At 36.7% G+C, this 15408-nt stretch overlaps 2 protein-coding genes across 8 annotated transcripts in view; one reads left to right on the top strand and one right to left on the bottom strand.

Moving 5' to 3' along the window:
- Positions 1 to 2666, top strand: part of vwa2 (von Willebrand factor A domain containing 2) — a 33405-nt gene extending 30739 nt beyond the window's left edge. Inside the window, exons 16-17 of one of the 3 annotated variants that reach the window (XR_007424418.1) lie at positions 2047 to 2114; positions 2379 to 2666. The gene's annotated coding sequence lies outside the window, so the exon portion shown is untranslated. Of the gene's footprint in view, positions 1 to 2046 lie in introns of all 3 variants that reach the window. The other 2 variants (XR_007424419.1, XM_007259270.4) reach the window with 2 other exon arrangements.
- The window catches only part of afap1l2 (actin filament associated protein 1-like 2), a 56594-nt gene continuing 41963 nt past the window's right edge, over positions 778 to 15408 (bottom strand). For 2 of the 5 annotated variants that reach the window (XM_007259268.4, XM_022668973.2), the window contains exons 6-19: positions 10901 to 11112; positions 10171 to 10350; positions 10013 to 10087; positions 8147 to 8231; positions 7933 to 8040; positions 7640 to 7851; positions 6239 to 6384; positions 5393 to 5507; positions 4993 to 5190; positions 3395 to 3779; positions 3095 to 3268; positions 2343 to 2551; positions 2032 to 2169; positions 778 to 1794 (exon numbers count right to left, since the gene is read on the bottom strand). In XM_007259268.4, the coding sequence (XP_007259330.3) occupies positions 1768 to 1794; positions 2032 to 2169; positions 2343 to 2551; positions 3095 to 3268; positions 3395 to 3779; positions 4993 to 5190; positions 5393 to 5507; positions 6239 to 6384; positions 7640 to 7851; positions 7933 to 8040; positions 8147 to 8231; positions 10013 to 10087; positions 10171 to 10350; positions 10901 to 11112 (2264 nt within the window). In that variant the 3' untranslated portion in view covers positions 778 to 1767. The remainder of the gene's footprint in view (positions 1795 to 2031; positions 2170 to 2342; positions 2552 to 3094; positions 3269 to 3394; positions 3780 to 4992; positions 5191 to 5392; positions 5508 to 6238; positions 6385 to 7639; positions 7852 to 7932; positions 8041 to 8146; positions 8232 to 10012; positions 10088 to 10170; positions 10351 to 10900; positions 11113 to 15408) is intronic. The other 3 variants (XM_022668972.2, XM_007259269.4, XM_022668971.2) reach the window with 3 other exon arrangements.

The raw sequence follows: 15408 nt of genomic DNA on the forward strand, positions 1-15408 counted from the left end.
ATGCCAAAACTCATGGGCCAGGGACCAGTATTGTATACCATGACTTTTGCCATGTCTTATGGAAGCTGCTAAAAAAAAAACCCACTGGGAAATGTGTAGTGCCTCAGGCATTGAATGTGGCTGTGATCTTTTCCGCCAGAGTCACTTGTCTATTCAGATCTAGCTGGTCATGATGGTTCCCATCCACAGTGGACAGCGCACATTCTGTAAGGTATTTTAAATACATGCAAGATTCTGGCACACTGGCCGTTGTTCAGCCGTGCTCTCTGACTCCTCAAATTCAGGTGTAGGTGTTCTCAAGCCTAATGCTTTATGATCAATTTACATTCAGCTATGCTGTGACTTTTGAACACCAACACATGAGTATTGAGATCCAACTGTTTGGTTACTGTTTACCATACATTAATATCTTAACTTTTCCTGCATTTACCAAGTTGCGTATGAGGTCCAACAGTTCCGTTACTCTTTACCATACACCCCATCGCTTTAAGTCTGAAGTCCTGACTTCCTGTTAACTATCTTTAAGTGGTCTTAAAGTTTTGGCTGATTGGTATAATATAGGAATTATATTAATGATAACGCTACCCAATGGGGAAGTGTTCCTGTTTTAAAGTGTAAAATTCTGAAAAAAATTTAAATGTACATAAATTTTATATGGTGTGCCACCTGCTGGAGACTAAAACCAGTTGTATATTGTTTTTAATTTGTGTTTTTTCCTCTCTCAAAAGTTGGGTCATAAAGAGCTGTTTCATGTTGGTATTTAAAAAATAGTACACATTTTTGTCAGTACTCTTTTATTTGAATAAAAAGTGCATGTTTTAGATAGCATACAGTAATAAGTTGAACAATATTGAACTGCTTTGTACATTTACATCTAGGCTACCAGCATACATGAACCAGGCTACTGTCTAGACTGTATTAAATGGCTAATGCTAAGAGGGACCTTCAGTATAAAATGGACTATGGCTATAGTAAAACAACAAAAAAAAACTTTTTTTTCATATAGCCAAGTTCTAACACCATTAATAAGCTTAAACTAGCAGCACACTGCAGTGGTAGAGGCACTATCTGTGTACTTTAAGTTCTCAGTGCCTTGTTTTAAATAGACCTCAGAATTCTACCAATAAAGTGTAGAGCTACTTTGAGTTTAAGTGATTTCTTTGGATGGGCATCACTATGCCCCATCACTAGCATTGTAAGCCTGTTTGGAGTATTGGCCAGCTAAAAGTGCTGTAGTTCCCAATGCTGGGGACGAACTGAGGTTGGCTATACATAAGTTCTTACTCGTGATCATGTTTCACTACGCCCAAAGTCTATTTTACACAGGATATCTCCATTAAGACGATCAGTACAACATCCTTTCTTAAATCTGTTCATTACTGCAATAAAAAAAAATATTAAAATCCCTCTATTTTTCCATGTAAAAAAAAAAAAAAAAAAAAAAAAAAAAAGACTTAAATAGATATGGATTCAACCGTGTCCAGTGGCATTGCTGGGGGAACCATAAGACAACAGCATTACCTCTGCAAAGCTGCCAGCAGTGGGCAGTACCATTGCAGTCTCTCAATGGAGTAACTGAAGAAAAAGGTGGTGTTCCATAAGGGCTGAGGGGGCAGAGGCACATCTGAAGAAAGAAAGTCTTCATTCTTTCCTGTGGAAAAAAAGCCTGGCCAAGGTAGACATTACAGCTGAAGCTGACCAGAAACTCTGCTTTGTTGAGGGTCCTTATAAGATCACATTTTGAGCTCTGTAGTTCCATTTTCATGCCTAGGTTGTTGATTTCTTCTCCCACTCCTGTGGAAAAAAAGAGTTGTGTTTTACCCAGGTAAGTCATTTCCATAAGAGTAAAAAGGGTAGGTAGTTTAGATAAGTATTAAGTAAATGTGAGTAAAATAGAAGGGGAGCTTGGACCTACAGATCAGATGGGGTAAATAAGATTGGACCGACAAGAAACATAGTTAGATGGACAAACAGAGGTAGAAGAGAAAGATTAGAGATAGATTGAAATGGGATAAGAACAGATTTCCTTACCTTGGCTTTTTGCAGAACGTTTCCTTTGCTTGCTGCCATGATCGACAAAGGCCTGCTCTTCAGTGCTGTAGCTGAGTTTACAGGTGAGGAATCTCCATTGTTAACAGGTGCTGCTGGGGCAAGAGGAGCTGCCTTGGGCTGAAAAGAAAGAGAACAACTGGTCAGAATCATATATATATATATATATATGCTGCAGATAGACTGACATCATTCTGAAATTAAAGGCAGAAATTTACTTAAAAATGTTGTTGGCACTTTTTAGACCTGCACTGTTAAAATGTTTAACTAGTAGTAGTGTTTGAGGGCCATACCCTGGTTGGCACACTGACCAAAGGCTGTGTCTCCAGTAGGCTGCTGTCTACTGTGGTGCCCAGAGTAAAGGGTCCTGCCTCCACCTTCCTCAAGTTGTCCTTCACCTCAACCAGGCTGAGCTCCACCTCCACCCGTCGACGCTCCGCCTCTCGACACGCCTCCTCCCTCTGTTTCAGAAACGCCTCCAGAGACGCTTGTTTAGAGGAGTCTATTAAAGGCAACACAATACCACTGTTCATATAAAACCCTTCATGGATAAAATGTTTTAATTGTCTTTATAAATTGAATTAACATAGGTCTAAATAAAGCACATTTGTTTCTAATGTAATGCATGTTTTTAAAAATGATTAAGGGATAAATTATTCATATACGGTAATTAGTTTAAACAATTACAGCTACACACATTTTTTGTTTGGCTTAAGTAGTTTTGGAGGAGTGTATATATAGAAATTTTTCACTTTTTAAGCGACCAACTGACAGCTAGTTAGTTGGTAATGTATGTATTTTGACAGAAATGTCAACAAATTGTCATGATGGCACTACAGGTTATAAATTGTATATCATTTTAATGCACTCTCTACATTGTGACAACATTTCATTATGAATGTATTAATAGAAGTGATCTGTAATCAAATCACTAGTTCAGTGAAAAGTAGAGTTTTCTTCTTTTTAAAAAATTAACATGACAAACTACTATTGTTGAAAGAGTATTAGAGAATTTAAACACGTCCTGTAGAGGGAGCTGCTGTACCTTTGCAGGAGCTCAGCTCCTCTTTCGCTTCCCTCCTCTCCTTCCTCAGCGTGGCCAGAGTGTTTTTGACCTCTTCCCTCTCTCGCTCCAGCCGGTCTCTCTCATCTGTGAAGCGCCGCACGTCAGCCTCCGTCCGGTTCTTCCCCAGCTTCACCTCGATTGACCCCGTGCACGCTGCAGAGGGTGGAATTTGGAAGAGATTCAGATTAAGACAGTGAAATAATCAGCTGCTGGGAAACAGTTTAGTAGCATGAATAAATGATATGTTTGTTGAATTGTAGCGCTGTAGACTTATATCACCTGCTGCAGAGGGCTTCAGTCTGTCGAGGAATCTATCAGTGCTTGCTGCTCTTCCTCGGGCGGTGGGGGGGCTTTGAGGTGTGTGTGAAGGTGTGTGTAGTTGACTCAGTGTATGGCTTCGTGGATTGCTAGGGCTGTGGGGAGTGGTTTTCTTCGGGCCCTCTTGACTGGGCAGACAGGTCCTCTGGGGCTGAGAGTGGGGTGTTTGGTGCTGTTGTTGGTGCTGGTTCTGTAACTGTGTTTGGTGATTCTGGGGCTGCACACTGGAGCTGGAGGATGTTGGAGTGTCTAGATCGGGTCTCGGGGCGATGGGTGGAGGAGCATCAGGGCACTCTGTGGTTGTGGGTAATGAAGTTTCATACACTGACACTGCAGATTTAATATCCTAAAAGTGGAAACAAACATATGATAAGCTTTTAAATGTACAGGGATATTTTATGTTTTTTTCACACTGCAAATATGGTAGTCAAAAAGGAGTTACTTGTATGTGCAAAAGAAGAAAACAACAAATTACACTGCAAGAGACCACACGGTTCATTTAGAGCAACTGCAGCATGATTTAAAAGCCATTGAGGTCTTGTGGGTGTGTAACTTTATAAAAATGTGTGTAAAAACATTTAAATCAGTTGTGCAAGTCACCAAGTTTTGGAGTAAACCTCAAACATTACGCACTGTGGCCAGAATAAAAAACAAGTCTTTAAAGGTAGGGTTTGTATTATTTATGTAAGGATTTCTTTCTTTCTTTTTGTCTACATACATTTTGCTCTCTCACTGAATTTCTGTTTCTTTTGTCTCTTGATTCATTATAGTCCATTACTTTATTTAGAGTAGCAAGTGTCAAACTGAGCAGTTTTGGCAAATGAAATGTGTAATACATATATATTTAACATAGTTAATATTAGTATTTAATAGGGGCAACAATACAGGGCAAGTCAAAGGTCATAAGATGCATATGAAATGAAATATGTTGGCTTTATCCGCTGTGGTATTCAGATCGTTTTCGAGTTTTGACTCGCCCTGTACAATTAGATGTTAAAATATTCTTATTAAATCATGGGCTAACTGATAGTGTAAAACTTGAATTTAAATCTAACTATTTATAGTATGTAAAGGAAGATCTTGCATGTTGTAAACAATTTGAACACTTCAACTAATTGCTCAAATTATTTTAAACCACTAGATAACATTACTAATATCAACCAAAATGTCTAAACTTTGGTGAATGTTCTCGTATTTGTATTTCATTTAATTTAAAATATAATTTATATATATAATTTATATATAATAACATATAATTTGCCTCCTTGACCGCTTTTAATTGTCAGGGTCTAGAGCCTAATAAACAAGATATTATCATATCATAGACATTAGCTTTATACATAATAGTAACAGTGAGATCAATCTAACTCCAGTCCTCTACTGACCGATACTGGCTGGTTCCTGTCTTTGAACTAACCCTGGTTTATGTTTTAGCTTAAAGTATAGATTTAATTCTGAATCCTGTGCTGTATCTAAGAGATTCTGCTGTATCTAACTAAGGGTTTCAGAACTGAGGCAGAAGTAAGACATATAGTTTGATCTGGTCTGCAAGCCCTGACCTCATTCGCAGTGTCCTGTGTCTCGACGGTGAGAGTTGGGGTGGGGCTGCGCTCTGTCTGTGGAGAGGGAGTGGACTGGGGGGACACTCTTCCCGAACTCGTGTGGAGGAAGGAGCGCACAGGGATCAGGTCTAGATACACTCTGTCTTTCCCGTCCTGCTCTGAGTTCACCAACTCACTGCTGCCTTCCTGACCGTCCTGCAAGACAAACACAGAAAGCGCAGGATTAAAACCTGTGAGTTATCCTATGACTCTCTTTCTTTGTTTCTACAGACAGTGTGGGCTTTTCTACACTTTTTCTTTTTGGTAGTCAAACTGAGTTCATTCTGTAAAATCGCTGATGACTCAAAACCAAAATATGATCCATCTCAAAAGTTAAACCCAAGACAGTGTTGCTCACCTCTTGTTCATTCTCTGTTGAGGCCACGTCATCATATATGTCGTCAGAGCCGTTGGGGTTTGAAGGGGGGCTGTCTGTGTAAGTGTTGGGCTCAGAGTATCTTCTCTGCATTAGGCTGTATAACACAGATTTACAATAGATTTTACATATATTTTATAAGCATCTCAATTTAACACAGACAATACAGGTGTAATATTTATTTTCTTGGTAATCAGACCCTTGACCTTGCAGATGCATAAGCTATGAAAAAGGTCTATTTTGGTCACTTTCAGAGCTAAATAACACGACATGATATGTGCATACACATCATTCAGATTTATTCATGTGACTATAATGATAGATAGCATTTATAAACAGTAAGTAAGTTTAAAAAAATTGTGGCTGAAAATAGTCAGAAGTTAAAGGCAAACATTTTGACAAAAAATAGCAAACAAATAAATTTCCTACAAAGTCAAACTGTCTCTAAAATGATGAAATTATGTAAATCTCAGGATGGTTCAGTCACTAAGGTTGATTTAACAGGTATGCTCTGTGGAGAAAATTGTAAGAAACTGTACTGTAAGAATTTTTTTTGTTTATTTGTTTTGTCTTATATGAAATAGATTGGGTCAAAAGTGTCTATTGACATGTATGAAATCGTTCCCCACACGCACACAAAATTCAATTCAATAGGTAAAAGTGATTTTTCTTGTTTATAACTCACAAGCATTGGAAACATTGGTCCTAAAACTGCAAGATTTGTTAAATAAAATCTTTGTGCTTTTGTAATAAAATCAGCTGAAATTCTGAAATTAAACTAATGTATTTATAAATACAGGCTGTCCACCAGACAAGCCTAATACTTACTACAGGGAGGTCTTGGCTGCATTGACTATACTGGATATTCTTTCAGAGTTTACATAGTCATAGGTGAGATCCTCCGGGTCAGTTTTGGTCCCTGTCTGTGACAGTAGTAACCCCAGCCAGTGACCCATATCAGCAGATGATTTAGCCTAAAGTTGGGCAAAATACAAGATCATCTCAGTTAAAAGAGAAATTAATCTAAATATTTTTGAAACTCTAAAAATGAGTCATTAGATCATATACAGTACCATTCAAAAGTTTGGACACATCTTTTGATTTAATGTGTTTTCTTTCTTTGTGATTTTTACATTGTACATTTTAAATTGAAGACACGGAAGCTATTCAGTTACACATGCAGAATAATAATTGAATAAACATTGAATAAGAATGTGTCTCCAAACTTTTGACTCTGTTACTTTTACATACAAATCAATTTGCCCAGAAGATGGCAGTCATGTTAAACGCTGCTCAGTAGAATCTCATTATTCTTTGAGTGAAGAGTAATTTTTTTCTACTTTCTCTTTGTTTACAGAAAAATGTCTTTCTAAAAATAGACTATAAGCAGCCAATCACTAAATGCTGGAATGTGAGCAGGAAATCGGTTGTTTATCTTTCAGCTGAGAGTATACTTTATCACATAGGGTTTAATAACCGCATGTTTATGGATAAAACCGGCAAAATACAAACATTACTTTCGTATTAACCATTTAATTTCTCTTAAAACAAAGTGTAGACAGGATTGATAGAATCATATATACCACAATGAACTGTTAATACTGCTTTACTGTTATTTTTCGCTCGCAGTGCATTGAATATGTAGCAGCCTTGTTTAAAGCAGCAAGTTTTGGGAATATGGGGATTTAGAGACCTCTTTGATAAGAAAGTGTAATTGCACAGATCATGTGGGTCTAGTTAAAATGCTCCCTTAAGTAAAAAAAAAAAAAAAAAAAAAAAAGTTAGATCGGGCACTGCTATCTGAATTCCTAAATGTCCTGATGTAGTGTTATGTTTAAGTTTGTAAATTTGTAAGATGATTCATAGACGGTGGAGCGAGCATCACACTGAGCACTCTCTCTTCATGTTAATAACACTGTTCATGCTATGACGCTTTTGGGAAACTGGGGTCAGGACAATAATAAACTATACATTTAGTTTCCAAAAAAATATGCAAAAAGTAAGCTAAGAAAGTATGTTTTAAAAAGAGTAAGATAAAAAGTATACAAATATAGAGACCAAATTAAGCCCTGCAAATTGCCAGCTGAGTCAAACCAAACAACTGTGAGAGACTAAGAAACTAAGTATCATATAAATCATACAAAACACATGAACAAGCTTCATCAGAGGCCCTGTCTGCTACTCTAGTGCATCAAAGACACGCTAACAGGCATCTTTGCTCCTGCTTACCTCCAGAATAGCAAGCTGCTCTCCATCCATCTGAATGCGAAATGAGTAAAGGTGTTCAGGGCTGGGGTCTGGCAGGACCATGCACCCTTCCAGAGGCACAGGCTGCTGGGACACCTTAGACTTGCCCTTGTCCTGATAAAACCAAAGCTGCCCATTCTTTATCAGACACCAGCGGGTGCGCCACTGGCTGTTCACCAACACGTTCAGATATCCTGTAAGAAACACGAGAAAGGTGTTAACAGTGCCGTTTCCCATATTAATACACACTATGTATTTACTGCACAATGATTTACCTGATGTGTCCACACACTTCTCTGGACTCTCTAAAGACGAAATCTTCTTTTTCCCAATGTTCATCAGATTGCTTAACTTCAGACCAGCACCATATTTCTTTTTAACTGCTTGGAAAAAAAAAAAAAACATTTAATGAGAAAATGCTTCCCGTCGCATTGTGTACCACACGCATGCAAAATAAGGATACAGGAATGTAGGCAACGACAATCTCACCATCTTTAGTCTCGAGGTTCTCAGCATGGCTGTCTGTGCTGCTGCCGCTCTCTGAGGCTACAGAATATCTCTCATTAAGCTCACCCTGTAGAGCAGAAGAGGTAACGCTGTTCAGCCTGTTTCTCATTTCTGATTTCTCTATCTGATTTAATCTAACTGAAGGAAATGATGTGGTTAGATTTCCTTGCTTAGTAAAAGATCTCTAAATAATCGCAAAGAAATTAACAGCAGAATTCAGTCTCCATGTTTAATCTGTGGCGGAGAAAACACATTGTTTGCAAAGGTTTGTGAACAAACACCAGACCTGACACTATAATTACATTATCAACTTATTGTACAATAAATGGACATAACCTCAATGATCTTTGCTGACCTCAATATTGACCATTGTGCTACTTACAGTGGAGGGCCCATTATTGAGAGACAGTATGTTGCATAAAACTGCTTTTTTTCTCTATTTATGCAAGATATTTAAATATCCTTATATTCCATTTTAATGTGTAAATACTTATAAATAATAATAGTTCATTGCTCCTTAAAAGTAAAATGCACATGTATTATGTTATTTTATCATTATACTAGAATCATAAAACAGTCTTTAATTGACCGTAATATCATTTGCTGCAATTTTGTCTGGGATAATATTGATAATCAGGACAGGCCTAGTACACAAACCTGACCTGAGAACAGTGGGCAGCTAACAGTGCCTCCATACACACAGAGCAGATGTAACAGGTAACATTACTCAAAGCAAATGAGTGTTTAAAAATGAATGTAATTAAAATTACACTAAAACCTTTTAACAGACAGTCTCCAAAAATATCCATTGACATTTCATTGTTCTTTAAATTGTTATAAATGCATTATCACGCTAAAAAATAAAAATATAGGTTCATAATATAAAACAATTGCTATTGTCACAGGCTTAATAATATAACTTGTATTATTACGCTACTGGAACAATGTTTCCAGGAATTAAGAATGATATGTAAATGATTTAAATAGAAACAGTAAGCATGACTGTGCTGGTTTGTGTATGTTTGTGACTGTCTTGTCAGTATCTGACACTCTAAAAGTATGATCAATGTTTACTTTCAACACCATTTACATTTCATTTGTTGACCACATATGACCCTTTGTGTGAGAATTACTAAAGCTTGTGGTTTAATATGGTTAATAAGTAAAAAGACTTCCTCTTTTAAAATGCAGGAACCTGAACTGTATATATTCAAATGTATTTTATTACTTTATTATTCATCATTAAAACATTTAGAGGGAAGGCCCTATTGTAATGTTCATACCAAAATAAAGGATGTTGGACCCATCATAGTTGTATGGCCAGAATTTAAATTAAAGCCAGTGGTTTGCAGTCCTGGTCCTGGAATACCAGTGCCCTGCTTGTTTAGTGCTTTGCTGCTGTGATACACTCAGTTAACCTTAGTGAGATATGGTCAGTGAGTTTATTAGTTGTATCAGGTGTGCTGTAATTAGTATAATCTTATGAGGCACTGATACTTCAGGACCAGGATTGAGAACTGCTGCACAGACAAAGCCTCTTAGTGTGCACGATTCTGTGCCTGAACTCCAGTTGGTTCTGTAAATTTAAGGAATTCTCAGCTCTTTATCTTCGAGCTGTAAAATGATTTATAAAAAGGATATATTTTTTCTGTTTCTACAGTTTATCACACAACAGCTCTTTGCCATTTTGTGTTTTCACAAATTCCCACAGATTGAATGCTAATGCTGCCACTCAGTCGGTCTTTCCCACTCTCTCACATGCATACCCTCTAATGCAAATAATGGCTATCAGTGCTTGGGCTAAAATATTTGTCATTTCCCTGTTAAAACAAAAGGTTGAGTTTGTACCTTAGTACAGATGAGTCTGGGGGAATCTGATATGTCAGAGTTCTCTGCAGATTTTGGACTAATCTCCTGGATCACCTGTGTGAATAAAACAAGAGTAAATCATTAACTGCCCAAACTGAGAGCCACTGTTTGTGTGTTTTCTCATAACACAGCCTCACCTTCAGCCACTGTTCAGCCTGCTCTTTGCTCTGTAGGCCCAATACGATGGCCTCCCCGCCCTGGGGGATGATCTTCAGCTTGTGCTCTTTCCTCTTCAGCTGTTTCTCTTTGTAGATGACACTACATCCCACCAGGCTGACATCCAGCAGGGGAGTCTGGTCCTTTGAGCTTTTGTAACACTGCAGACACAAACAACAGCATTTAAAACAACCATTTATACCATACCCACTTTAAAGGGAATATATGAATATATGAATCTAAAGGCACTCTTTCTAATTACAGGCGTGGACTATAGAGGTAAACACCACTGAGCTATGGAGCAGTGGGGCTTTGTTTTCTGGAAAGAAGTTGATCCATTCAATATTTTCGGTATGAGTTGGGAAGTCTGGGATGACAAAACTTATCACTGAATGCAATTAAATCATCACAGCAATGCTCAAATCCTAGAAGAAGTCTACCTAGGATAAACTTATATATACGAACAAGCAGATGTCCTAAAACTTCTGCAATTATACTGAAGTCTGGAGCTTGTTTGCTGTGCAGTATCAGTGATTTCATTCAACAGTTAAATATAATATATGATGTTAGTAGTAATAAAAATATTTTAAAATGTTTAGTATTGCAGTCTGCAGTGTAGTGGCCCGACACTCAGTAAACACTAGCAGCATTAGTGGGTCAGTCAGTGGGTGGGGAAGTGGGGTGTGCGACACTGGCTCTGAGATCACCCACCAGGAGACGGTTCTCTCGGATGACGCACAGCTGTTTGGCCCACTGGCCCAGCCACTTCTTCCTCCAGAGGAAAGCACAGATCCGTGCATCCTTCATCAGCTCAATGGACGCCTCTGTGGATGGCCACTGGTGCTGTGCTGCAGACGGCTGCTCTTTAGACACCTCCTCTTCATCATAAGACTCATATGAGCTGCTCACTGCATCTCCTTCATCTGTGAAGATGGAGCAAGGTCAAGTAATTCAGTTAGGTCAGGAAGAAGTGAAAGTAAAGGAATGTTAACAGAGGTTTTGGATTGAGGAAAATCAAGATCTAAATCATATTCAGTTAAGTATAAAGTATTCAGGCAGTCAGTGTGACCTACACAGACCAACAATTCAGTAAACTGCTCATTCTGTCTTATAATTTGAAAGGCTGTCTTGCAAAATATGTGTATCTACAATTAGTTGTTCACTTAGCTGACAGGAATAATATTTAATTCATATCAATTGGTCATTATTATACTGATATTGGGTTGGACAGTACACTGAAACACTGTTAGAATTACATACTGTATATGTAGTAGTAATAGTGGAAGTGTTAAAGTGCAGATTGCATACAGTCTCTGAGCTGGTGGCATTTAGTGTGTGTGTAGTGTATGGCCTACAACAAATTCAAACTATGAATCTGATAAAATATTGAAAGTACATTACAAAAATAGTCAGAAAGCACATTTTGTTATCGAAGCAGTAGTCAATAGTATAGATTATAGTTACATGGTTCCTTTTTGGTGAGCAAGAGATAAGAAAACATTGCTATCTTAGACATGTTCATATACCAGAGAGCATATTGTATCTACAATAATGCAACTTAAAAAGATTGTATTTTAGGTCACTTGGGAGAATTATTTTGATCAGATCATAACAAAATTCTAAAACAAGATAAAGTATAACTGTCAGATTCACATTATGTCCAAAAAGTTTTTTAAGTCTCACTAAAAATATGCTAAATCAAGACATTTTCACACTTAGTGTATATAGTTTAATTTGTTCATACAGGGAAAAATTCAAGCTCATAAAATGCATTACAAAAAAACAAATGAGAACAAATTAATTTAAAAAGTCCTGTGATCTGGACTAGTGCTTTTTCCCATCTGCAGTTTAACACAGAGCACTGGCAGACAGCTTTTGTCTATAGCTGTATTAATTATATGGACAAATGTATCAGGTTAATGGCCAGTGGAGTTGTTTAGCTCAAGCTTGTGAAGTACACTCTGAAGTTCATTCAGGACCAGAACATGACCTCATTTTAATGGTCCTAGTTCAGATGGTTTTGTCTGCACCTGATTACTGTATTCACACCTGGCCAAATACACACTTTGCTTTCAACAGGGTTTTTTTTTTTTTTTAGGACATTGCTACCCAGTGCAAGCATACAGTTTTGGGAGCTATTATGCACACATAAATTCTGGAATACATTGAATATGTAGATGCAGGACAGGTTATTTTTAATTTAACAAACTTGTAACTAGGTTGCAAACTGACAAAATGAACTATGCTATCTTTGCTTGTTTGCATAGTTAGAATTGACTAAATAAGACTAAATAATGCATTCTATTAAACTACTGTTGAACCAAGAGTGAGACTAGTGTACAAAAATTCAGTACATTTGAAGGCAAACAATTTTGTACTTTGAACTCAAACGGATCTCTAAAGTAGGACTTCTACATTTACTACTTCTAATATTTATATCTCTACATGGTTTGTACGCTTCCTCCACCACTGCTAGAAAGATGCTAGTGTAAAAACACAGCGAGATGAAGAGAGTATAGATATGCTATATATATATATATATATATATATATATATATATATATATATATATATATATATATATATATATATATATATGTATATGTATACATATACATATATATACACACATACGTATATATATATATATATATATATATATATATATATATATATATATATATATATATATATATATATATATATATATATAGCTGCACAGTAAGATCACAAACATCCTCTGTGGCGAGGATCACACCTCACCAGTTAATATTTAAGCGCTGCAGCTTGTTATTCTCCACTCATGCAGAAAAAAAAACAAATTCAGTTTCTGATGAATTACAGCATATATCATACTGTACAGTTTTTTCCCTCAATCATTAACCCTGTTAAAACATCTAAACATCAAAAGCAACCAAACAGAAAGATTGTTAGAGTAGATAAGATATGGAAACTGCCTGAGGTGTCATTTGAAAGAAACTGAAAGAATGTGTGGTCATTTCAGGTCAGATGAATTGCTGAAAGTGTCATTAAAGGGAAAAGGGAGTCATATTTTAGGGTAAATGACCCAGCAAAAGCTATTAACAACAATAAGTGTAAATGCACAAGCAAGCATGTAGAGTATATTTATTCAATGTGTTGCTTGTTTTACTTTATCTGATAAAGGTTTTGTTTATTTATAAAAAAACAGGTTGAGTGATTGTAGCTACATACATTACTACTGCTGCTTCTGTTACACATTAACCACATCCCAATGAGTTTGTCACATCATTTCTAAACAAACAGTTCTTTGGAATAAACCAGAGTTTACTACCAGTAACCATCTGCTGCAGAGTAATGTCTGCAGTCATTACTAGATATAAAAAAATAGCATTGAAGTTACTAAAAGAAGCGGTTCTGCAAAACAGGGATTATTCTGAATTTGTTATTGATTCATGATGTTTAATTTTATGAAAGATTATTGATTTGTTATATCAGACATCTTATTTCTTACCTTATTTGTTTGAAGTCAAAAAGAAGTCAGAACAAGAACAGAAATTATGCACTGCACACCTACTATTTAAAAAATCTAAATCTTGTTATCAGCTACCTGTGATAAGTCCTGTAGTGACAATTTAAGACTGTTGGAGACTTTTTTTTATTGGATCTGTTAAGTTGAACAGCTGACTTCCAATTGTGAAATTCTTTCAGCCCCTTTCCTAGAATCTGCTCATACAACCTCCTTTCTGAAGGCCTCAGAGAGCTCTTTGGATTTGAACATGGTGATTTACTCACTTCAATAATCAAGATCACGCTACACTAATGTCTGAGACGTGTTCTTATTATCTGCAGGTGATGTGTTGCATCAGATTCTAATTTTAAGCATTTTAAGTGAAAATACAGGTCATCGCCAAAAAAAAAAAAAAAAAAAAAAGATTAATTGCCCATGTGTTTAAATATGTAACAAACAACAGTTTTCATGGGGTGTGTTAATATTCATAACATGATTCTACATACAGTATAATTTTTAATTGTATAATTTTGCCTCTCAATCATTGTATCACTTTAATTGTTGAAAAAGATAGCCGCTTGATGAGGTCATTGGGTTTTCTGCACACTTGCTGAAGATATAAATCATCTCACTGCAAGGTTCCTCTATCCATCCCAGACCCTGCCTCAGCTGCCCTCCATTTCCTGGGCTCACGGTCAATGTTCCATCACTGTGTTCAGTGCCAGAGGACCCAGTGCAGCCGAACAAAGAGCATCACTGTTCTCTTTGCTCTCTAGCTGCAGGGTCCTCTGTGTCAAGACACTGTTCGAAAGGGGAACCTTCCAAAAAGCTGCAGACCAAATTTGGATATGGTAGCTCTCAATTACATTAGCAAGAATTTGGTGACAGTAGCTAAATTGTGCTAAATCAGGACACTGAGACTGTGATTCTGCCTATTTATTGAAGACAAGAGGGGATGAGTGGTGTAAACTGATTGGGGTGACCATGTACACTGAATTTACATGAGTTAATGAAGCTCCACAAACAGCAAGAATTTTTGCCGGATTCCTGAACTAAAAATAAGTTCTTTAACTAGTGCAGGCAAATTTTCATTAAGATTGTGATGATATAGAAGGTAAAAGTGGCACAAATTCCATCCTTTGCATCATATTTGACAAAACATACTAAATGTATAATTTTTTTAATTCTGATGTGCGGAGAAGGAAATATGGACAACAGCAATGAGTGGCACATATCACAACGTCTTAAGGTAAAGAAAGTGTAAAGAAATCCTTCACAGAAGGATAAGGCTGTACTGTTAAAGTAAAATAAAAAGCTTCAAAACAAAGTTTATCCAAGAACCAAGAATGCAAACCAAATAAGTGTCCAATTAATGTGACCTTTTTACAGCAAAATCAAGCACATTCTCTGTGATGAGCCCAGCATGAACTGTTTAGACAAATGTGGTCACATTAAAGCGACAGTCCATAGGTTTCGGGGGTTTGGGGAGTTAGAGACCTCTCTAATGAGAATGTGTATTTTTACAGAGTATGCAGAAGAGTACTTTTAATGCAGATTAATGCAAATAAATTACTTTGTTATACCAAAGGAATATTGTTTCATTCATATTATTTATTCATTAAATGCTTTCAAAATGTAGAGAACGACAACATAACAGAATGAGACAAACCTACTAGACCATTCTGCTTTTATGTAGAGTGAACATATCAGATAAGGCAGGGATGGTTGA

This window comes from Astyanax mexicanus, chromosome 15 (genome assembly GCF_023375975.1).
Source record: "Astyanax mexicanus isolate ESR-SI-001 chromosome 15, AstMex3_surface, whole genome shotgun sequence".
In the NCBI taxonomy this organism is placed as follows: domain Eukaryota; kingdom Metazoa; phylum Chordata; class Actinopteri; order Characiformes; family Acestrorhamphidae; genus Astyanax; species Astyanax mexicanus.